The sequence below is a fragment of the Homalodisca vitripennis genome, chromosome 3, assembly GCF_021130785.1.
Source record: "Homalodisca vitripennis isolate AUS2020 chromosome 3, UT_GWSS_2.1, whole genome shotgun sequence".
In the NCBI taxonomy this organism is placed as follows: domain Eukaryota; kingdom Metazoa; phylum Arthropoda; class Insecta; order Hemiptera; family Cicadellidae; genus Homalodisca; species Homalodisca vitripennis.
Genome location: NC_060209.1, coordinates 26,266,321 through 26,292,451, shown reverse-complemented (window position 1 = coordinate 26,292,451; position 26,131 = coordinate 26,266,321). Strand labels below are relative to the sequence as shown.

The 26,131-nt window shown below is 31.8% G+C and overlaps 1 protein-coding gene across 1 annotated transcript; it reads right to left on the bottom strand.

Moving 5' to 3' along the window:
• Positions 1-2,942: 2,942 nt before the first annotated feature.
• LOC124358123 (osteopetrosis-associated transmembrane protein 1-like) lies at positions 2,943-25,895 on the bottom strand. Its single transcript, XM_046810416.1, has 6 exons — positions 25,867-25,895; positions 22,823-22,988; positions 21,293-21,410; positions 20,505-20,665; positions 14,386-14,629; positions 2,943-3,732 (listed from the first exon to the last, which is right to left on the bottom strand). Exons 1-6 carry the CDS (start codon positions 25,893-25,895, stop codon positions 3,671-3,673), a joined length of 780 nt encoding a protein of 259 aa, XP_046666372.1. The 3' UTR covers positions 2,943-3,670.
• Between the last annotated feature and the right edge of the window lie 236 nt (positions 25,896-26,131).

The following is a 26,131-nucleotide window of genomic DNA, read 5'->3' as shown; positions in this document are numbered from 1 at the left end:
CTCAGGGAGATAGCGGTGCCAACAGTGGTTGAGCGAGTTGTACAATGCATTACGATGTCATGCCTCTCTACAGTCATCCTAGTGAGGCCAGATCACTTTATTGAATATGGGCTAGAGCTCAGGGAGATAGCGGTGCCAACAGTGGTTGAGCGAGTTGTACAATGCATTACGATGTCATGCCTCTCTACAGTCATCCTAGTGAAGGCCAGATCACTTCATTGAATATGGGCTAGAGCTATATTCAATGAATAAGATAGTGTTGCCAACAGTTGGGAGAGTGAGTTGTGCAAAGTATTAAAATGTTATGTCTCTCTACAGTCATCCTAGTGAGGCCAGGTCAGGTCTAGTGGGCTAGAGCTATATTCAATGAATAAGATAGCGTTGCCAACAGTTGGAAGAGTGTGAGTTCTACAAGGCATTAGGATGTCTCTCCACTATCATCCTAGTGAGGTCAGCTCACTTCATCGAATTTCCACCACCACTCTAAGTTATCCTATGATCCCAAGAAGGAATGTTACTAGCGTTGGGCGAGTATCAGGGCAGAACTGTCTATATGTAACATTTAATTTACTCATTAGTACACTCTAAGGAGCTGCAAAAATAAACCATACAACAAAAGGGAGAATAAATTTCTATATTTGTATTTGGACATTAATCCACATTTAAACACTTTTTACAAACTATATTTGAGAAATGATATAATAATTATATCTAAACAAATAATAATACCATATAACACAAGTATTTTTAAAGCTTAGTTAATTAAAATTTTTAATTAGAAATTCTTGGAGTCATTGATGGCCTTATCAGTGCGTACAGCAGTTGTCACAGGAACTCAGGATGAAGGAACGACAAGCTTTCGTACTTACTGGATGAATCTACAAGCTTTCGTACTTACTGGATGAATCGATAAGCTTTCCTACTTACTGGATGAATCACCACAAAACTATCAGGCTCTTGCAGTGAGCCCAAACTCCTTGCTGGCCACTGATGGTGGTTGACTGGATATCTTAAAATCTCAACTTGGGGTATTGGCTCACTTAAACTACAAATATTTGGATACAGCTTTGTGTTATAGAATATTCCAAATAAAATTAACTGTCTTAAACACAATTTTAATTTAAAAATGATATTTAATACAAACCTTCTTTTCTCAGAAAAGGTCATTAAATAATTTAATTTTACAACAGTTTATTTTTAAATAAATATTTTAATATGGACTTGTTTCTATAGATAAAAAAATTATTATGACTAAAAGCAGCAGTAACCTCATGGAAATACAGTAGTCTGTTAAAACCTGTTAAAAACTTTTAAGAATTACATATTATAGCACCACATTAAATACCCATAGTGGATTATATAATATAAATACATATAGAGTAAAACACAAGAACTTTGGAATTACACATCCACGTATTAAAAAAAAAAAAAAAAAAAAAAAAAAAAAAAAAAAAAAAAAAAAAAAATATACCTTTGTACATCTAGATGGTTATATTTTATACAGCAGAAAATGTAATACTGTAATATATGATTAAACTCCTTGATATTGATATTTTCCTTGTTTAGACAGAAAAGTAATTTTTACGACTATTAATATTACACTACAAGTAGATGTTTTACTTATTGGAATAAGTGAATCTTAATTTACCTTATATCGACTTTGACTTACAGCCTACAGTAGAAAAAAGAAGTCACAGCTTCTGCTTATTATCACAGACAAATCTTTCTCTCTTATCTTTCACGATTATTCCTCCATTACTCATTTGACATACCGAACTTCCTTAATCTAAGTTAACAACAATAATATACTTATAATATACATTTTCCCATTCAAATACTATAACCTAGAATTCTACTAATTAGTTAACAGGTAAGATACAAAATGATAACATTACTTAACATAATTTCTAGCTTAGACTATTTATCCTACAATATATTAAAGTATAAACCAAAGAGCACTTAAATGTTTTTATACATCTGTATACAAATATTAACTGATTAAGCATTAGCAAAATCTGTCATTAAAATGGCTAGAAAAATGTCTGTCCATATGATTTCTCGAGAACAAACTTATAGACTTTATAATTTGCATGAAGTTTCATTTCTATATAAGCAGGATCTATTTAGGCAATATTTGGTTCGATGATGGTGAATCTCACTTCATGGGATCTGACTGAGTTTGAACAAACATTTTTTCATTATTACCTATTTTATTATATAACTAGCTGTTTCCCGCGGCTTCGCATGCTTTACGTAAGCCTTGGCCATGAATTTGCACTTCTGGTTCAAGTGCATTATATTTCTAACACCGATGTAGAGTTTGCCTTGTTGTCACGATCAAGAAAATCTGTGTATGCTTATTATATAGCCATTATACACGTACATGTATTTTATTATAAAGCGGTCTAACAGTCAAGCTTTAAGTTCAACCATATATTTATCATAAAGACAAACATATATTCTAACTTAGTGCCTTCAAATAGTCTTTGGCAAATTAATATACATAACTGTCTCGTAGTTGCAGTTTATAATGTGCAGGCGCTTTGAAAACTTTCATATTTTGCAGCGCCACCTCGTGGTGAAGTTTTATACATGAGTATAGCATATAAACCTTCTCCGTCGAAAAGTACTTACACATTCAAATTTTCATAATGATCAGTCGTATAGTGTACGATTCCATAAAGGACAAACACACAAACATTCATTTATATATATATATATATATATATATATATAGATTGATAGCAACAATAAAATCATAGAAAAAACAATTTTGTAAACAAAGTTGAATACTGTCAATTGACATTGTAACATGTGACATGGTAACATATGTAACGGAATTACTTTATTCAATCAGTCGGTAAGACTTTAATTACGGCACATACTCCTCATTAGGATTTGGCTGAGTGTTAGCAAAGCATATCACTCAGGTTGCTATTTTGAGAATGAATTTTGTTTAAAATTGGAATTTTGTATATTTTGCTTAGCTATCACTAAGGGTTCTGGAAAAATTCTTCTGTTTGCCCATCTGCCAAGGATCTGGAAAATATTTCTTTTCTGTTTAATTATCTATCTGCTCCCAGGACATATTGACAATGAAATGACTTATAAAGTTGGAATCTTGCATGCAACTTCAATGAAGCCTGTTATTCCAGTTTAAACAGACATATGGTCTGGTATATTACTATTTTGTACATACAATAATAATCGATTAGTTACACAATATGTGGTTAATACATAAGAAAATCTATTATAACGAGGACCAAGATTAAAAAACATCACTTTTAACTAAATTTATAGTTGTTTAACTCTCTCTAATATGTACAATAAAGAAAAAGACATGCATTATATTATCAAACAACAAGTAAAAACTGTATTTAGACAAACATATACAATGAACATTTGGAGATAGTAAAGTAATAAAATAAAGTAACTGATTCTGTTAGTGGTTTTAAACAGAATTGATTTGAATTATCAATGTTCACATTAAGTCTTTTGGTAACAAACATAGTGATAAAAGACTTACACGTAAGAGCTTAATAGCTTAAACGAAATTACTTCTTTAGTAATTTAATTTATGATAGTTTTTCTTAGTAGATCGTAAGACTACTACTAAATCATTGTTTGACAAAGTGACAGCTCAGCCAACTTTTCCTCCTGATAAACGTTATCAGTCTGGACACATCATGTTGCTAGAAGTGGCGGAGTTGATGTGCTCTTGAAGCCTGCTCTCTGTAACAATATACAACAATATAAGTAAGCATTTCCCCATTGCACTCTTATCAATTTGAAGGATATTGACAAGATTATGATGTCAAAAACACTATCTAAGCTATTGAAAAGAAAACTCTTAAAGAGTTTTTGACAAATTTCCTCAACAGTTAAACAGGCAAACAAATTTGTTTCTTAACCCACTTGGAAAGGAACAAGTTTTAACGACAAGTATTGTAAAGCGAAATAACAGATTATTTTAATCAAATCTTATTGTTTTGATAATAAATCTTTTTGAAACAAATGTTATTGGTTATTTAATCTAATCTTCCTGTGCCAAAATTGCTACAGAGAAGCAAACACAGCAAGAGAAAAACAGAGTTGACCTAAATTTTCCAAATATTTAATTATTTACATAGCAAAAAGCTGTAGTGTATTAGAAAATTTAAAATAAACTCAACATTTGCATGTGGTGACAGATAAAAAAAAAACTTTTATTAACTATCCTAACTCTGCCACAATCTTAAGCAGTATAACACAGTACTTGACTATTTACATGTTTGTGGGAGAAAAAACTAAAACGAAATAACAACCCTTCAGATCACACGTAAAAGCTCTCTAATAGATCAATGTTTTAGGCAAAACTTTCATTTTTCTGAATCACTATTCAATTCCTACAACACAAAAAAGTACATGTAAAACAAAGATATATAAAATGTCTGATATCTGACAGCTGAGATGCAAACTAGTAAAAACCTGTTAAATTGTCATTATTGTTCAATATTGTTTAAACCATTATTGATTAGCTCAACTAATGGTGTGTCTGAAGAAGATATCCTTGATATCGAAAGGCCTCACAAAATAATAAAAGTATTAAATATTGGTTTTATGTTTTAATGTAAGTAAGTTATCAGTACCAATATAAGCTCCATCTACAACATTCCTCAAACTACTTGCCACATGCTTTGTATTCTACACGAGTTTGGGAATGGTTACCTTGATATTTTACAAGTAGTTTTCCAATGTTTATTTGTAGATAGTGGTAATATGTTGTAATTATTTGACAAATTTGACATTAATTGAGATGTTTGTAAACGTTGTTAATTGTTTAGCCTATTTATTAAACTTTAAATAACGTGTTATGTAAAAAAACTCCTAAAAATGGGAAAAAAATACTCGGTGCTGGGGAGTCTTACTATGTAACTAAGTCCGGCACTCGAGTGCTGTGGCAATTAAAGGGTTAAATTATTTTGCACAAATTGGAGTAACTCGTAAATTGCATCATAGTTCAGTAGGTGGAATAGCAATGTTTGGAGACTTGAAATAATTCTGTTTATTCTTACGTTCATCAGTAGCTATGGATGCCTAAGGATGAGAATTATATGTTTTCGTTAATTAAATGTGTGTGACAAATACCATGCATGCCTGAGATACATGATGGTCATTGTAAGATATTCCCATCTATTAACATACTATTGAATCATTTGACTTTAAGCTTAGTGAGACCCTGAAGCAGGAGAATGAAACAGTGTTTATATGTATCAATGAGATGACTCAAATGTCTATACAACGTTCTTGATAGTGATTGAATAGATCCAAGGACTTCAGTAGCACTTGAGTTACATTAGGCCAGTGGAGAGGAATCTTAGTTTGAGTGCATAGGTTTCTTAGTAAGAGCACTTATGATGTAAAATGGAGCCCTATGATGACTTTAAAATGGAGTAGGCATATGTGAGGTACATATAACCTAAGTGTTCATACTATACTTCAACACAATCGTACAGTGCAGTAGCGTCTGCATGACAGAAACAAAATTACAAACTATTAAATCTGTAATATTTATGATTAGATTAAAATGCTAAAAATACAGATCTGTATGCTTTGAAGGACATCCAGCTCTCACTGTCCTTATTTGCACCCTCAGTTTTCTTTCTTGGAAAATATGAATATATCATAACCAGGTACAATATAGGATGTGTCCTTACTTTCTGATCTATTTGCTATGTTACCACATTTCCTGGGTTCAGTCTAGAAAATGAATAAATTTTTATACCCTCGATCAGTATTGTACCTCTCATCAGTGGAAAATAATAAGTTTTCTCTCTCTGAAACACATTTTTGCAATTCCATTTGTAATGATTACGGGCTTGCTGAGCACATTTGTTTTTTCAAAGTCGTAGTTACGGAGTAACTGGTCCATTGTGTCATATTAGTGACCAGTTTATTTCTGTAGCTACAGTAAATATTCGTCCTTCAATGTGAAAAGAACCCCGTTTCAAGTACCTTAACATGTTCGATCCCGCAATACAAAAATTTTTCTTTACATACATACTAGCTGGTACATATTTCAGCCACACCCAATGTCACCATAGACATAAATATGTGCCAGTCGTTGTATTGAAATAGACCAACAGCATAAATATGTGCCGATGACTTCACCTCAATCTTCATTAATTTTTATTTCTGAAACTACGTATGCTGTCTGTAGAGATGTGCAGCGCACCTGTGTGCTACTTGGTTTCTGACAATGTATGTACAGTAAATATAATGTTCATATTGATACACCTCTTGCTTCAGTTTTCAATGCAACTGACTCATTCGGACAGTTGTTTTGGAAGTAAAGCTAACCCAAATGTATGAAAGTGGTTTTCTTTAGTAATTTATTTATTTAGTGTTTTTTTAACATAAAAACAGTTATAAAATGATGGCCTAAACCTGTTGTATGACATTAGAATATAGTTTTTAAACACCTAAAACATACAACATAGTTTTTCAGTAATAAATAAATCGTAACTTGTATAATGTGTATTTTTTAATTGATATAGGCTAACTTCAAATTTTCAAGAAAACATCACATTTACTGTATATACAGCACATAACATCAGGTTTAATATATGCAGCACATATATGTGCCCTAAAATTAAAATAAGTGACTAGCATTTGAATTTATGTATAACTCATTTGTCTTAAGAAAAATCATCAAAATGTCTTATATATTTTTCATTAAAAATTTTTAGTTAGATTATTGTGAACATTTAAAACAAAAAAATAGTCAAATTGATCCAGGCGTTCTTAAGCAATACAATTATTAATGAACAGAATTTAATTTTCTTTATGTGGTTACGAAAAAAATTCAATCAGGAATTGAAAGCACGAATAAATTACATTACCGGCATTTTTGTTCGGGAAATAAAAAATAATGACACTGAGTTTATTTAACTACAGTGAATATCCAGTTGAAAGCCTTGAGCTATTGACTTTTGATTTCACATAATAATGCAGTTCTCCCAGACTTAGTTAACCGATAATGGTATAGTTACAATAATCTGATATATTAACTAATACATTGATGTTAGATAAACATTTTATCTGACACCATTAACACTCAAGTAGGAAACAGCTATTAAATTCATTGTTATCATATGAGCACACTTCCATTCACTGCGCACTTTGAATGGAAATAGAACCGGATTTTCCACACTTATAACTAATCTGCGTAGTTGATAATACAATAGTGTCACTTATAGAAGTTAATTTGAGTTTAGATAATCTATTCCATAATGTAATTTAAAATTTGTTTGTAGAAATATTAAACTTGTTATAAGTCAATATTTATTTTCAAATACAATAAATTTACTAATTGTCACGTTACAGAGCAGGTTTTATTATATTATGTTCACATGACTAATTATCCAAAATGATTCATATTATGTATGATGGACCATATGTTGATTATGTGCAGAGTCATTGAGACCATAAAAGTAGACAAAGAATTGCTTTGCCTTGTACAACATTAAAATCGTGTTAAGAACACAAAGCACTCTTAGACAAAGTTTTGTAAAAACAATAAATAAAGGCACGCTGGATCAAAAAGACCACTAAATGTAACAGTTGAAAAAAAAATAAAAAAGTCTATATTGTCCAAAATTGCTGGTCTGAAAATTTTGTATCACATTAAATAGGATAATGCCAAAAGAATACACAGAATTGAAAGAATAAAAGAATATAAATTTATTCAAACATAAACTAATAGAGTTTTATATATATATAAAACTAACAATTCAACTACTGCCAACCTTCTGTTCAAATAGACGACCTTGGAAAACAATATTTAAAAAGGAATTAACTTTGAAACCTTGTTAACAAATAGTAACAATAAAAAACCCCAAGCAATACAATTAATTTTAACACAAACTATGACTTTAAGATCAAGAACAAAGACATAAGGCCAAACACGTCAACCGCCATCCCAACTATTGCAAAATGGTTTATTGTTTGCAATATTCTGTATGATACGGGATAGGTGCCAATTTTGGGTTTTTGCAGTATTTCACCTTCTCTGGTCTGTACAGCATATTATGTGTGGTACGCCTTTGTTGTGCAGTCTTATTGTATATGTTTGAATTTATTTGAGGTACAATTTGTTTCTAAAGTTGAATTTTTGACTTTGGCGAGCTCTTTATTACATTTTGATTTGTGTTTGCTTAGTCTTGTGTATTAGGTTTTTTTGGCACCTAAAGAGGATAGATTCTAATCCTCAAAACGTGTTTTACTTTTGTAACATAAAACAATGGCAAATGTAAGAAATTCTGTTATCTCTTTAAACTCTCCATGCTGTCAGAAGAACATATACGCTAGGCCACGGACAAAGTTGTGAATCTATTTTTGTGCTTCCTCAGATCACATCATCACAATACAAGCCCTACATGAATTATATTACTTGATGTACTAGTTCTCCTTCAAAGTTGTAGGATATCAGTTCTGCAAAGGAGAATGAAGTATGAGCCTGCCCATATAACCTTCCAACCACGGACAACCTCATATGTTTATCTTGAGCTCAGGAATTGGTTGCCTGATATATCAATGGTTCCAGAAACCTCATATAATGAGCTTTGGACCTATAAATGATCATGATGAAGGTCCGCATATATTAACGTATTGACTGCATTATTACCTTTAATATATACATGTCCAATGGCCAGAAACAGAACATTGTTCTCACTGTTAAAATGTGTGGGGAAGGGGAAAGGGAGGACATACTTCTTCTCTCATGTGACCTTGAATAGTGTACAGATGAACCTAATGTAAGAGGAGGAACAGTTTGTGGAATTCTGAAACTTACTAATAAGTGAGTGCAACATACATGTGGATGGATCTGTTCACCGAAATAATGTAATGGTCATCATACAAATTTGAGATTCAATTACTTTGGTAAGAATGTTTCCTTTTTTACAGATAGCAAAGTGGCTCTCAAGACATTGATTTTAGGTGCACTACCATCTGGAACTGCATTGTTGAGGTTTCCAGACTGAAAAGAGTTGATAATCTTTCTGTCTTATCTCTCTGGACATGTGTATATTTGAGGTTAAAAGGTAGTAAATGAGTTAACATATGCGGACTTTCATCATCATCATTTATAGCTCTAAAGCTGATTCTATGAGGTTTCTGGAACCATTGATATATCAGGTAACCAATTCCTGGGCTCAAGATAAACATATGAGGTTGTCAGGGGTTGGAAGGTTATGCTTCATTCTCCTTTGTAGAACTGATATAATCTTGCTACAGTATGATAAGCTTAGAAAGTCCTATAATCGGAATAGAGAGGTTGGTATTTACACAAGATCTATTACAATGTTTTTAAATGTCTTTGTACAAACCTTAAAATAACTAATGATACTTATATTACGATAACCTATGTTTTATATGTATATTTTTTATTTATATATTTATAAAATGAATCTTTAAAATTTTAAAAAACAGCTTCTTGGTACAGTGTTTTTTGTATAACAGTATAAAATGAAATTTGCCTAATGCGGTAGTGTTTGTCAAGTTAAAATTTTTTGTACTTTTACTTTAAACTAACTCAACATTCATGGATAAACTCAAAACTATATTTAATTAAAAATAAATAAGTAGACACAATTGTAAGAAGTTATTAAAAAACATTATTTATTTTGTGTCATCTAAAATTTTCGATAAGAAAATCTAGTGTTTACACACGCTCAAGTTAGGTTCAGATTAGTGTGCTATTCTACCTCTATTAATGAGTCTATAAACCAATTGGTAATCCTATTTTTCTTAAAAGTTAAGGTTCAGCAAATTTTTCACACTGGTCAGATTTGCACATTTTTTACCAGTTTTTGTTTTACACATAGAATTTTTTTTATATATATATTGATTTTAGGCGCACTACCATCTGGAACTGCATTGTTGAGGTTTTATATACATAAGAAAAATTCTATGTAAAAAATTATATATATATTAATTTTTTTTGCTCATAAAGTACACCAAACACTCTATTTTACCATAAAATAAAACATTTGGTTCTTGAAAACGTCACATTCACTTCAAAACTATATGTACATTATGTACAAGACAAAATAAAAACAAAAAAGCACTGAAGAAAGTAGGATGAACTCCTTTTTCACATTCTTGCAAAAGTAAAAATCTTGTCCCAATTTTTATAAATTACTTGAATATAATAAAACGTAAGAACAAATAAATAATGTAATTGTAACCATCAACAGGCAACAATATTACACACAACGTAAAACAAAAACAGGCCGTCTGCATTGATGCTAGACCGAATCACATGAGTTTGGTATTGAAGGCGCCTGAAAACGAATCGTCTGAGCCAAGAAGGGGATAATACAAATAACCTATTTGTAGAGGTTAATTACAAAAAACGTAAAATGGCGGACAGAGTAGGCCTAGGACGGGTAAAAGATGTATGTTTTTGACTGGTAGTGCTACTGTTAACAGTGATAAATTAAAAAATTGTTGAAAAAAAACAGAACATATTTTCGTATCAAAGACTTTCTGAAGATATGGGAGTGTGAGGATCTAAGGCAATAATACTTGCAAGACTGTTCTGATGGTGGTAATTTTGAAGTAACAAAAATTAAAAACCAGGTACCCTGGCTACAGTTCTTTTAAAAATCGGGATTCCTCTGACACTCTGGGACAAGGTTTATGACCCAGACTTTTGGCCAATGGGAACATATGTGAGTCGATTTAGGTACCCCACGTAAAAGTGCTTCAGTACCTTCTTTTTTGGATCCCAGTCAAGGGGCAAATTACAATAAAATAGATCTTTCACTTTTAGGTGATGTTCTGGAGCAAAAGCTTAATAACAATTCAATGGTAACTAAACTTTGTGTTGATAGGCCTAACCTGAAAGTTACATCCTGTGATGTAAATACAATAATTGGGTGTAATTATAATTTTAAATTGGCTTTTTGGAATATTTGTAGTTTAACTAATAAACTCTGTAGCATTGAATTATTGAATAACCAACTTAATTCTGATGTCTTGTGCATTGCGGAGCATTGGTTAGCCTCCTCTGAGGTCAGCATTTGGTAATTCCAGAGTATTAGGGTTGCAAGCTATTTTGCAAGGGAACATCACTTGCGCGGTGGAGTGCTTATTTGTGTCAAGCAAGGTATCGAGTTTCTCCATCTTGGACCAAGTTCTTGGCTACTCGGAGGAGATGACTTGTGAGTTGGCAGCTGTTGTGCTCCCTGTGTTAAAGACGGTTGTTGTTGCAGTTTATAGATCTCCTGCTGGTAGTCTAGCCTCTTTTTATGAAAAGTTGCATGATGTTTTTGCTTTTTTTATACTGCATCAAAATGAACATTATTGTAGTTGGGGACTTCAATGTAAACTTTATGGCAGACAATGAAGAGACCCATGAACTATTAAACTTAATTGATAGTTTTGGATTGAATGTGACTGTGTCGGATATGACGAGGCCAAAATACTAACTCTTATGGAACTGCGGGTAGCTGCATTGATAACCTACTAACTTCCCTACATCCTGATAGAGGACAATCGTCGGTGCTCCATAATCCTGCTTCTGATCACAACATCATCTTCTTTGTTGCGGATATCGAGACTGATGGATCGACGGGAAGTAGTCTCATATTAAAACACTTAATTAGACCTTTGAGCTTGTCTGGGGTATCCTTTTTTGTGCATTATCTTAGCCAAATTAACTGGTTAGATGTATATAGCCTTAATTTAAGTATCAATGTAAAGTTTAAAATGTTTCTTGACCTTTTTTTTATGGGCCTTAAATTGTGCTGCTCCAATTTAAAAATTAAATTAAAAGCTAAAAGTTCATGTACTAGATGGTATCATGATGGTCTTGTTAAACTTAAGTCTGAGCTGGTTAGGTTATATTTTATTACTCAAAATACAATTAAGGATAAGAAGGATGTAATGGCAAAATATAGAAGTCTCAAAGCAGTGTACAAACGTGAGATAAAAACAGAGCTAAACTTTGTCATAAACAATAGTGTAATAGATAGATCCAAAAATAAAAGCAAAGCTGCTTGGGGCATAATAAAAAAGTCAGCCAAAGTCAACAGCAGGCCAGTTCCCAAGTCTCATTTTCTCAGTCCTGACACTTTTAATGATTTTTTTGTCTCTTCTGTGGAAGATACTTGTAAAAACATTGGTAATAGTACCTATGATTTATTTTTATTATCTTGGACAAGTCCTGTAACTCAGAGACTATAAATTTTAACTTTAGTTTTAAGGAAATTTAAGGTGGAGGAAACCTATGGAGCTATTCTTAGCCTATGCAATAGCAACATGTTTGGATGTTTTTTTGGTATCAATGCACATGTACTAAAAGCTGCTGCCGAATATATTTGTGAGGTCTTGACTTTACTTGTTTAATGAATGTATTAATAGTGGAACTTATCCTGATATATTTAAGATTAGTAAGGTTATTCCTGTTCATAAGAAAGGTCCTATGGACAAGCATTGCAAACTATAGACCTATTTCTATTATTCCAGCTGTGTCGAAGGTCTTTGAGCGCGTTGGTACATGGGCAGATTGTGGCTTATTTAGAGTCAAATAAGTTATTCAGTGACTGTCAGTTTGGTTTCCGTTCTAATCGCAGTACCATAAAAGCGGTACAGGCTCTTGTAAGTGCTTGTTTTGATGGCCTTGAACAAAAAAAATGTTGTTAATTTTAGAAGTTATGACCTTTCAAAGGCCTTTGATACTGGTTGAACATAGTATTCTAGTCAATAAATTGAAATTTTTTATGGTTTTAATCAATTAGTTTTAGATTTTTTTAACTCTTATCAGACAAATAGGTCACAATGTGTATATTTAAATGGCTTCATATTCAGTAACTAAACCTGTTAACTTTGGAGTGCCGCAAGGCTCAATATGGGGCCAACATTATTTATTCTTTATATTAATGATCTCCCAGGAAAATCTAAATGACAGCTGTGTAAATACTTATCTCTTTGCAGATGACTTGGGGCTGTTGGTTAGTACTGAATCAGCCTTGGACAATGTAAATAAACTTAGCGATAAGAATTCTACTGTCTTGGATTGGTGTTCTGCAAATAAACTTTGCATAAATATTGGAAAAGTTCAGGACCTACCTCTTAATTTGTACAGTAAAAGTAGTGTAATAGTATTAAAGTTTCTTGGAATATATGTTCAGTCGAATCTCAAGTGGCATGATCATATTAACTATATAGCCTCTCGAGCTGCTAAAGGTGTTTTCTTAATTAGGGCATTAAAGGGCACAATTTCAACTGATTAATTTATTGTTTGTATACTATGCTTATGTTCATAGCTTTATCACTTATGGAATCACCTTATGGAGCAATACACAGTATGCAACAAAATTTTTTATTCTGCAAAAAAGGGCTGTTAGATTGATTGCCGGTGTATCTAACAGAGATCACTGTAAAGCTTGGTTTAATATTTTACCCTGCCATCCGTTTATGTATTAAGTGTTTTGATGTATGTTAAAGATAACTTGAATGACCTTGTTTAGCCTTAGTGATAACCATAACTATTTTACGAGAAATAGGAATGATCTGTTGCTGATGAAGTGTAAATACACAAGCACGCAAAGTAGCTTTAGGTATCTGGGAATCAAATTGTACAATGCTTTACCTGAACATATAAAAAATATTTATCTAGGCCTAGGTTTGAAACCTCCATAAAAAAAAATGAATTTTACAATGCTAGTAATAGTATGCTTCTTTAACTAGTTTCACATGTTATAACTTGTTGACGTTGTTATACACTATTGTAGTGTCCTGACAATAAATGATTTGATTTTGATTTTGAAGGCCAGGACTACCAAAATACAAAACGTAAATAAACAAACAATCCATCGATTGTAAGCAAGAGTATCGAACATTGCAACATCCAGATATATTTTGGATAATCCTGCAGCTGTCCGTACTATACAGAACTCAGCATTTATAAGAAAATTGATGACGTCAATGCTGTACAGACATTGGCACTGAAAGGGTTATAAGAAATGGAACCAATTCATCACTTATTCATCATCCACTTTAAAAAATAACGAGTGTGTTTCACTGTAAGATTTTGGAGTGCAAAATTTAGAAATGGTTCTGTCAGGGAATAATTTTTGATAATTTTCCATAGTAAAATTTATACATTGCACACCTAACTTTCATCCTATCCTGTAATAAATAATAGTAGTAGTTCTCAAACTTATGAATTATGTATGCACTGTCTGAGCTGTACCTTACTTTTGATATTACTGGAGTCTAAGTTTATTTCTGTAGATAGTGAAGACAAATTTGTAGGAACAAAAATGCATTAATTTTTCTACCAACCATTTAGTTGTTCGTAAATCTACTGTACTCATATGTCTGCAAGAAACTCACGCCTCAGGACGGTCTGCTCCTTGCTGGTGACAAACATGTAGGCGGCCAAGTAGAAGACGAGTGGTAGGCAAGTGAACACTGCAGTGGACACGAGGAACACCCACTCTGGCTGCTTGCGGTCCACGCAACAACGGAGACCTGTGCTCCACTGCGACCTGGTAGTGTTCATCATATCGACAATGTCCATACAGAATCCGTCTTCCTTCTGGGAGTCGTAGAAAGAGTTCAGTTCTACATAGTATTTCTGGAAAAATAATGTATATTATACTAGTAACTTTTTTTAAAGGATACTTCAACGAGTTATACTACTATTAGTCACACACTTGCCTTTCAATCACAATACACCATTTTATTAGGCATATTAGGTGGGGTTGAGTGTAAGAGATATTCATAAAAAAAAATCACATCTGGAAAACACACCCAGATTTTCAACTAGAAACAGGAAAAAAGAAAATCAAGACCACTCAACATTAAAATTAACTCATAGGCCTTCAAATGAAGTATAATTTACAGGTCTTTGAATAGAATAGAATATTTATTCACCAAAGAGACATTTAATTAAAAATGTATAATGGCATGTCACAATTATAGGCAACATTAGGATTTATGACCAGCAGTCTTCTTCAGTCCATTGTTTAGATACAAACTTACTAATTGAGTAAAATGCTTGTTTAAGAAAAAATGGACTAATTTTGTTTTTAAACTTGAAGTAGCTTAACTGCCTTACAGTGAGAGGAAAATAACCTGCAAGACATGATCAAATGACTTTTAACACTTTGGTTTAACCTATGAGATGGTACATCAACAAGACAACTGATCCTAGTATCATAAGAATGTATTTCATTTCTTAATTGAACTTTCTCAGGGTAATTTTTTAAATATAACAAACATTCAATAATGCCTCTGCAGTAACAAAAAACAAAGAAAACAAAGTATTAATTCTGAGGTTTATAAATAATTCTTTACAATGTTCAAGTTTAGTAGCTCATGCTATGACACAGTTTTTTTTGCACCAGAAATATTTCCTGTGATTGTGAAGAACCACCCCAGACAATTAGACCATAATTAATATTGGTCTGAAACAGCCCAGAGTAAGCCTGTTAGTAATGTTAAAATAAAAGAAATTTTTTATTTTTCCACATTTTTAATTTATTATAAAAACGCTTTTGCCGGTTAAAGCATCATCAGTTACTGCTTACAGAAAAACATATGTAAAAAAAATATAAAAAAACATGATAAAATAGCTAGTTAGAATCAAATTTATAACTAATTGTAAAGACCAAAAATTAATAAATTATAAAAGTACTATGTAGAAAAATATGGTTTGCAATTCATAATTTTTTAATGGTAGAAGAATGTCACTGAAATTTACGGAAGGTTGGGAAATACATTTATCTTTTAAAACTGTCATACATGCACTTTCAATCTTTGCAATTGAAATTTCTGTTAAAAAAATACAAACAAAACAATAGCCAACAGATTTCAAACATGTAACATTTTATTTTACTATAATCCACTTTTAAATTATATTTTAAAATCAAAATTACTGTCTTACAAAACAAAATTAAGAATATATAAGACTGTTATAAGACCAGTTCTTCTTTATGGAGCAGAGACATGGATTATAGATAAACAGGCAGAAAAGAAATTGGTTACATTCGAGAATAAAATTTTGAGGAAAATTTTTGGACCTATTAGAGATGGAGATGGATGGAGAATCAGGCACAACCAAGAAATCAGAGAGATGTTTCAATCTCCAGACGCTGTAGGAGAAGCAAAGAGCAGGAGACTTCGGTGGGCAGGCCATGTGATGAGGAGGGAGGATGATAAATTGATTAAAGAGGTTTGGAAACACAATCCAGTTGGAAGAAGACCTCGAGGTAGACCCAAAAATCGCTGGAAGGACCAGGTGGAGAAGGACTTGTGGAAATTGAGAGCGGGTCAGGGGGATTGTGAAGACAGGGAGAGATGGAGGCAGCTGGTTGGCGAGGCCAAATTATACCACCTAGGGTATCCATGGCCATGGGAGTAAGAGTAAGTAAGTAAGTATAATCCACTTTTATAATATGCAATGGCTAGTCACATAGCCCCATGTGAGAAAGCCTTGAAATTGTCATACTGAGAATTAATATTTTTACTGATGTATTGTAACATCTAGCAGAGTATTTTGGAACTTCAGTTATCACAGTAGTGCCCATGTACCAATCCTAGTTTTGTATGGTGGTGGTATCTACTGATAAATGCATAGTTCTATATTTCGAGTAACACTTTGGAATGCTTTTACTCCCAAGTGGAGTGTTACTGGCCAAGTGCACACTTGAATGTTGTCTTAAAACATGACATATTTCATACATACTCACAAAGTTTTTTTATATTAATAAACAGTTACAACACAGTGTGAAAAGGAACTGATAAAACACAATGAGAGAGTAATCACATGGACAAACAACAGTCGGACCAACTTCCCTTTTTACCTTTCGACCCCAAAATCAACACAGTTCTTTCTTGGACCAACAGGAAACTACATCCCAAGTTTAAGAGATCTTTTTATCAACAGTTATCACACAGATGGACATATAAACACAAGGAAGGGCAGTAAAACGATTCTAATAAGGCTCTTGAGGGTCCTTGATAGAGGAACAATCTTATTGTCATTTACAATAACAAAGCAGGCCAAAGTATTGAATAAATTTAATATTGGTTCTTTAATACACCAGTAGTATAAAGTGACTGGTATGTTATCAAAAATATATCGAACACAGGCCAAGCACATAGCTTTCGAAAAAAAAAAACTTAGTAATTTAAAAATACAAAGCTAACAAATGATGTAAAAACACACCCACACACATATATATGTGTTTATTTGTTATATGTTTATTTATAGTTTATATATGATGACCAGAGATAAAGAGATAGATGACCCGATATCTGTAGCTAAACTTTTCAACAATCCAATATACAAATATAGTAGAGATATTAAAAGTTCCAAAAGTTCCTGTCACATTACCCCTTCACATTATCTTTACATGTGAACAAAATGACATTGAGTTGCAAGTTTTTTTCACCCACTAACAAAACTGAGGTCAAAAATATAATTTTAAATCTGAGCAACAGTAGTTCAAGTGGATGGGATGAGATCCCTAATAAGATACTTAAATGGTCTGTTGATACAATCTCTGATGTACTAAGTGGACTTATAAATAAGTCCTTATGTGAAGGAATTTTTCCTGAACTATTGAAGTTATCAGAAATTCACCCAATACACAAAAAGGGTTCACGTAGTGAAATAAACAATTATAGACCAATTTCTCTTCTAAGTTCGATTTCAAAAATTTATGAAAAAATTATCCATAGCAGACTTTTTGGACTTTTTAGAATCGAATAACAAATTATGTAAAGAGCAGTATGGCTTTAGAAAAAATTCTAGTACACAAGCAGCTCTTTTCTCTTTCGTTAAAACAGTACCATTGAAGCCTTGGATGAGTCAAGTTACACTGCAGGAGTTTTCTGTGACTTATCTAAGGCTTTTTGATTGTGTAAACCACACACTTTTGCTGACAAAGTTAAGAAGAATGGGTGTCAAAGGCACAGCTCTTACACTATTATATTCTTATTTATTTAAACCGTAAAACAGAGGACAGTTATTACTAATAAAATTCAGGAAAATATTTATTCTAATTGGGCAGATGTAAAACATGGTGTACCCCAAGGGTCAATATTAGGCCCATTGTTATTCATTATCTATGTCAATGACCTGCCAAATTACCTTCCTAAAGAAGTTTGTAGCCTCTTTTTATATGCAGATGATTACAACTGCTTTATTAGACGGAAAATGTTAAGTGACTTAGAACTTTACACCAAAGATGTCATTGACAAACTTCACAAAATTTTCCTTACTCACGGTCTGTTGTTAAATCGAGACAAGACTAATACATTACGCTTTAAATTAAGAAATGATAATTTTTGTAAAGGGTTTAGTAATAATACACACGTAGTAGTAAAATTTTTAGGCATACATTTAGACACTAAATTAAATTTTTCCAACCATATCAATATGTTAAATAAGAAACTTAATTCAACCAGATATGCTTTGAGTATACTAGTTCGAATAACATCTTTTGGAAGTTGGTTTAGCTGTATATTATGCCCATGTATACTCGATGTTGAGTTATGGAATTACTTTGTGGGGTAACTGCTCAGATGTGCAAAAACTCTTTATTAGTCAAAAGTCAATTATTAGAACAATAGGTTCATTGCAACTCAAGAACAACATGTAAACCGTTATTTAAAAAATTTAACATCCTTACTTTGCCATGTATATACATTTTTGAAATGCTTAAATTAGTACATAAGAATCCTGATCAATTTGAAAAATACAAATTTAATCATAGATACCACACAAGAAATTGTAATTTGTTTCAATATCCGGCACATAAACTAAAAAAATTTGAAACTAGTCCTCTTTATCTAGGTTTGAAATTATATAATAATATTCCACAGGCATATAAAAAAACTTCCCTTATCTACATTTACTAAAAAATTAAAAAGAAGTACTTTGTCAAAAAAAACATATTATAGTATAAATGAATTCTTTGAAGATGGTTTATGATGATAACGAATAGTTAAAATATATCTTCAAAAGATCTACAATAGGTTTTAGCCTTAGATTTAATCAATGTTTCTTTTTTATGTTTTATAGATCAATGTGTCAAAAGTTATTTTTTTATAAGTATGAAAATAATGTTTTTAGAATAAGTTTAGTTATGTAGTTTTTTAATCATTGACTATGTACCAGTTTTTATTACATTGTGATACCAGAAAACGTATTGTACAATAAATATTTGTCTATTGTCTATTGTCTATTGACCAATTAATTGTAATTTGTCAGAAATATTTATAGTTTAAGACAGATATTATCATTTGGAAAATTTACATTATGTGTAGTGCTTGGATGGACTGATAATTCTAAGTGTCAAACGAAGGAAACATAAGGATTCCCTCCCTTCAAGTAATCTGTTGATAATTAATTGATAAATATTGATGTTAAACTTTTGTTAAAAGCATACAAGCTCTATTAAAAAAATATTTAGGAGTGCTATCTATTCCCTGTAATAAACATAAAAATAAAACATACACTGTAGCTTTGAATATTTTACTTTATTTTAACTTCTTAATGTATTTTTAATACCTAAAATAATGTTGTTTTGCTGATATTTTGCTGTCTTTTACAGAGACAAGTTTGTACAGTGTAAATATATACTTTGTAATAGAAAAGTTATTTTTAGTGTCTAAAAACTGTAAAAAACATATCAACCACTAAGTTCTTTTCACTATTCCTGTCCATGTCATCATTGCAAACGAAGTATGTCAGATACTTCCATGGTACAATAAACACTATACATAAAACCATAAAATACTCCAGGACTGGTGACATGCAACAACACACGGTAGCTGCGACTACAGCGAACTCACCAAGGTGCAAAAAGTCATGCCAGAGGACCAAGGAAGTGCTGACATCTAGTAGAAAACGGCAGCAGAAGAACTAATGCACAGTTCGTGGTAGTCATAGAAATGCTTTTTAGATAATATTATGACAGACAACAGAATAAATAGGAACAATATAACGGTGCATAATATTAAGTAAATAGCACATTTTTATGCAATGGTGATATATAACCGTGAAGGGGTGAAGTCTGTTCATATGACAGTACTAATTTCTTATCACACATTTTTAACATATTCATCACATTTTGATGTAGAGACATCACGATCGGTGTGTTAAATTTTGTCACACATGTTTTTAAGAAAGTTTTACATTTATTATGAGATACTAGTCATCAAAAGACATCACAGATGTATCAAACTCATAACTTCCTCATAATGCTCTTGTACACAAAAGCTCAACCTGTCTCAAGCAATAGACCCCATATTCAGCTGATTTTTCTCCTTGTACACGACTAAATGTTCCTACACTCAAACTTCTAAACAGAAATGCACTCTTTAGTCAAACGATCAACAAGTAAGTACCTATAAAAAAATACATACATATCATCATTATGTGTAGAACATAACTATGTTACCTGAGTTTTACTGGAAGTATTGCTGGATTATATACTTACTTTGCACACAGTGCAAACTTCTGGGTCGTAGAAGGCTGGGTAAGTGTCATTATGGTGTTCTTCTATACAAGTTTGGGTGTCGTTACTAAGTTGCAGAATCTTCTTAGTTTTCTCATTCAGTTCTTTTGTTGGGTTACCCTGAGAGTCGGTCTCGAAACACTCTGTAATCATTATCAATTTATATAATTCAAAATGTAACATTTCATAATTATAAAAGAAACATAAAGTGGCACTATACATCATTGCAAATATTTTGAAAAAATACTAAATTTTATGTATTTTTGAATTTTTTACTTTTTAACAGTCTTGAAGGCACTTCACAAATAAAATAAGAAAAATGAGTTTTCAGTTACACATTTTATGATCCGTTAATATGCTACATTAGTCCTCTCAAAAATTATGAAAACCTCACTATTCAAAAATCGATGAATACTTTAGCTGTTGGAATACTAGGTAATTGTGCTAACCCTATAATTTGCACATTGCATTAAAACAGAGTACTCCATAATTAACAGTTTTATGCCAAATGCTGTTTTACTTGTAACTGTTTAAGTTGTGACTTTTAATTTTAATGTTAACTGTTCTAATTGTAACCTTTTAACAACTGTAACAATAAATTGTATTTTAAAATTTTTCTATTTCCATGATATAGCTCGTGTTTTTGTTATGTATTCTTGTTGTTTTTTTTTTCTAATCTAGTAAGAACGTGAATTAAATCCTGACACTATTCTTGTATATGCTAAGTGAATAAAGTTGTTTTGAATTGAATTGAATTTCTGGTTACTCACTGTTACAACTTGCCCGCTGCCATAAACCAGTAACATAGTTAAATCCAGCCTCCACAACTTGTAGCCTGTCCAGATTGAGAAGTTTCGCTTTGCACTGCTCTCCTTCCTCGTCTTCAAGCTGCAAAGTTCAAATATGTATTCTCAATTAACGTTTTATAATTGTAATCATAACTGAAAATTATTTTTATTGACTATTTCATAACTTAATACCTACTACCTTACTTCAAATATACATATTTTGTTGAGCTAATCATAAAAAAATTATACTAAAATTATAAAACGGGAAAATAAAGCAGCACTAAGCCCATTCAAAAATCATGATATTATTCGGGTCTTGGACACAATCATCGAAAGGTTATTGTTACAGAATCAATCCGTCTCAAGCAGTTGAGTTCTTTCTATAAGTGTTTCATTAGAGAACCACTTCTAGATTAACAGATTATTGTAGATAATGTCTTTAGAACACTGGAAAATTTCCATGTGTGGCTCGTTAACTAGGCCAATATAATTTTTTTATATGAAAATAGTTGGATCAAGAATAGAATTCTGTGGTGCACCTAGTAATTAGTAGTCGTAGTGGTGGTACACCCTAGGTACAGCTGAATTTATGTGTGACAAATTTTAAAGAAGATGTAAACTACTAAATTTGGTGTTTTATACAAATGCTTAGTTGTTTTGGATACAAGAATTTCATAACTCTCATCCAAAAGTTTTTTTTATTATGTACAACACTTTTCTGAACTCTACAATAGTACACATAACTATGTGTGTTGAGTTTACTCCAGTTCACCTTCCACTTAGTGCAGAGTTTGAAATCTGACGCTTTCATAACTTGACTCTACTAATCAGAAGTCATGTACCGGTACGTAAAAAAAAAAAAAAAAAAAAAAAAAAAAAAAATGCAAAAGAGATACAACAAATTCGTGATTTAGAAACTCAAAATGGACTGTGTACATTGTTTCGACATCAGAAACATCTAGATTGAACCATATTGTACAGATTTCTTGCTCAGCCATGTCAGATATTCCACAACTATTAGACCTTCATATCAGAACAAACTATGTTAACTAGAAACGAGAGAAAAGAGACAAGGTCATTTCCGAGTATGAGAACTTTGAGATCTTAATTGGCAAGCGGTGATGAAAGTCCTCTATATAACTAAGACAGTCTCATATCACCCTCAACTTTGCAGTAGAAAACAGAGGGATATAAGATGCATAACCACGTTATTTCTTGAACAGATTTGAAAACAAATTATACGTACAGAATTTTTACAATTCCTCTACAGATTCGGTGAGGGGAGGGTTCCGTTCCCCTGGATCCCCCCTCATCTACGCCACTGGCTTGTGAATTGAAATTAGTAATGTTGTGGATGAGAGCATAGGAACTTGTGTAAAAATTCTATGTATTCTATGTGTAAGACATTGGGTGAGTGAGAACTTTATCAGTTGTAGATCCAAAAGAGTTTATGAATAGTTAGTAAAAACTAAGTTATGAACCATACTATTCAAGTAAGTAAATTGCACTCACAGTTAGAATGTCCGAATGTACTGATTCAACACTTAAGTATTTTTCTACACAAAACTGGCAGAGTCTTATAGGCCGAGCAAAACGTATTGCACAGAACGTGTAGTTGGCAGACACCAAAGCAAAACTTTCCAGCAACTCTTCACAGTGATTGTCATCCTTAGTCATCCTGGAACATGCGAATATAACACTGAGATTATATTACATATTTCTTTCAAAAAATGATCTACTTACTCTGTATCACACTGTTAATGTTGAGATACTAAAGCATCTATTATAAATATAAATTTTGTATATGAGTTTGTTAAAAAATATCTGATTTTACTTTTCTATTATACACTGGAGGATGTATTGGAAAATAAATGCAGTCAGCTATAGTGTGCTAGTGCAAACCAGCCATGCATGTGACCTAACCATTTTGTAGGTAGGTGAAACGTCTAAATGTGGGGGGGGGGGGGGGTGGGGGGGGGGGGGGGTGGGGGGGGGGGGGGGTGGGGGGGGGGGGGGGTGGGGGGGGGGGGGGGTGGGGGGGGGGGGGGGTGGTTATTTCAATTAAAAATTTTTGACCGTCTGATTTCCTGTAGTGACATGATATGAAAAATTACTAAACTGCCAAACTTTTATTGTCAAAGTAGAAAATTAATTTCCTAAAATACTATAATACTAAGGCGATTAATTTGTATCAGGAAACCACGTAAAAGGGTTTATCATTAATGTTTGATGGTAATGGCACAAGGAACCATGGAGAAGTGTGGTACCACTTTATTTTTTTGGACAGTACTAAACAATATTTCTTGTATTGAATCTAACTTTTATGAAGAGATTTAACTTTTATTTTAGAAATTAAAAAGTTTATAACCGATCCTACGAATCAGACGTATAATTAGATAAGGACATGTTAGTTTGCATTAGTAATTACTACCCACTGAGGATCTGTTTGGTTTCCTAAACATAAAGCAACGCTCGTATTTTACCATTACAAGTAAAAATCTACGTCAGAATCTAAAGGGTTTAAGAAAAGTCCTGTTAGACTTTTAAAAACTCCCTAAATAAAGACCAGCTGTTGTCCAAAAAGCTTTGTATACGTCCGTTAGATAAAGAACAGGAAACACGTAGAGATCAACAAATACCGTTGTAAAATAACAATCAAAGAAAGTGGCATCAATATACACTAAACATTCCTGCTGTCTTTTGTAGGTATGTAAATTCGTAACTATGACGTGTTTCAAAACTTTTGTTGTGCTTTTATAGTAATGTTTCCCAATCGAATTTTGTAAGTGGCTACTAGGTGTGTTTCGTCATCAGAGCCACATTTAAGAGATGTTACTCACAGCGCGTTCCTTTTAAAAATAGCAGCACAATTTTTTTTTTTTAATTTCAAATCATAAATTGAATGCGACCAGATTATATAGTCCCGCTTACATTTTTAGATGCAAGTATTTTTGTAACACAGTGGTAATTTACTGAAATTTAATGTGTTTAAATTAATGTTTTCCATTATAATTGATTTACATGAACGCTATTCAAAAGGGATCTATCAATTTTTAATTTTTCATGGCCTCTAGGCCATAAATAGTAATGGAATTATGTTAAAATTATTTTTAATATTATTATTCTTAAATTAACTATCATATTAAATAATTATTAGTTTTTTATCTTATTTGCATAAGATGTTATTTAAAATGTATTTATGTATTAATATTAAACGTATCTATTGGTCCATTATAGGTTTCTAAAATATAAATCTTTTCTAAAATCTTTTAAATGCAACTGAAATTTGAATAAATTTTGAAGATATTAAAAGCTTAACCCCAACCTTAAACTATTTAAGAATTCCACTTTCTACTTATCAAGAAAATCTGTTTTTAAAGCGCTTAAAACAAATTAGTCAGCGGCTCAACGTTTTTACTTTGTAGATTTTAACATTTGTGAAAGTTTTCCATCTTTTAAAGAATACATAATACTGTAAGTGGATGATGTGTTACACAGTACACAGTAATGTAAATTTCAGAAGAGAATTAACCTTATATTTGAAAAGACTGTAATTTATGGTGGAGAAGGGTTGATTCAATTGAGAATATTGAGTTGACCTCCATTTGACCCGCCTAGAGGCATAATAAAATTAATATCTTCCTATTTACTTTAAATAACGCTTTTTTGGTATAAACAAAATTATAGTGCGAAATAAATATGTTTGTGTATAGACCAAATTTTAATGTTTTATGAGCCGAAATTTTTTGAGGAACCACTTGATTGAATGAATTGTGGGGAAAGAAAAACGGTTCTTATTTCAAAAGAGCCTATATAATTTTAAATATAAACTCCTGTTTTTTTTTCTCATTTATAACTTATTTGTCCCTACCTTATAAATCCTAAGACTTAATGGCCAAATTGTTTATGATAGTAATAAAACCTCTCCTTTCGATCCCTGCAGGCTGGAGAATAGTTAGCCTTGTTAATAAGCATATACTCTGCTTTCCTCGTTACCCACCTGAAAATCCAGATAATACTCCTGGACCTTAAGCAAAAGGATGGTATGTTTGTTTTCGCAATTAAAGCCCTTTTTCTACTATTTCTTTTATTCAATATAAAAAAGAGAAAATCATTAGTTTCAAGGCATTCTAATTTTTAATATAAATAAACAAATAATATAACAATTTTTTCAAATCAAGTTGTTAATTTGTGTTCAACTAATATAAATAAAATAAATATATTTAATATTTATTTAATTTCCAATTTCGTAGCAGTCAATAGTCAGCTCTTAAACGTTTGATTATTACTATTAAAAAAAAAATTTTTTTGTGATAAATAAGTGCTTAAATATAAAAATATTGTATTCTTTTAATTTTAGATTTTTCCTCTTTTTCAATTTCCCATAAAAAATTAGTTTCATATAAATTTCATACCTTAAAAAACCCAAATGTTTATAGACGTACAGTAAAACTTGGATAGGTCTTTAATTTTAATGAATAATTCAAAGTTTCGTATAGAAAGAACTGTGATTCAAGTGTCTTGAATCTAGTTTAACAAGGTTGGTATAAACTAACCTCGTGTCAGGATTCGCTGAGCCTTCCATGCATAGCAGTTTCAAGCCTATAGCTAATTTCATTATGAAGATATTTTAAGGATATATATACACAAATACAAAAAAGAGAAATTATATCAGACCGCTAAGTGACAGGGGTTCAATTATGCTCAGCCAAATTTCATAGATGGTGATGCACTATCATAAAATTCACCATTGTCTCTGGAGTAATGAAGTTTCGAGCAAATTTTAATACGACATGATACATTCACAAATTTTTGATCACC

Excerpts from the sequence above, each read along its gene's own strand:
- LOC124358123 (XM_046810416.1), bottom strand. The coding sequence starts at position 25,895 with ATGGAAGGCTCAGCGAATCCTGACACGAG. Across the intron at positions 20,666-21,292 it reads GCAGCGGGCAAGTTGTAACA|AGTGTTTCGAGACCGACTCT; the intron begins GTGAGTAACCAG and ends TAATGATTACAG. Across the intron at positions 3,733-14,385 it reads GGAGCAGACCGTCCTGAGGC|AGAGCAGGCTTCAAGAGCAC; the intron begins GTGAGTTTCTTG and ends ATATTGTTACAG.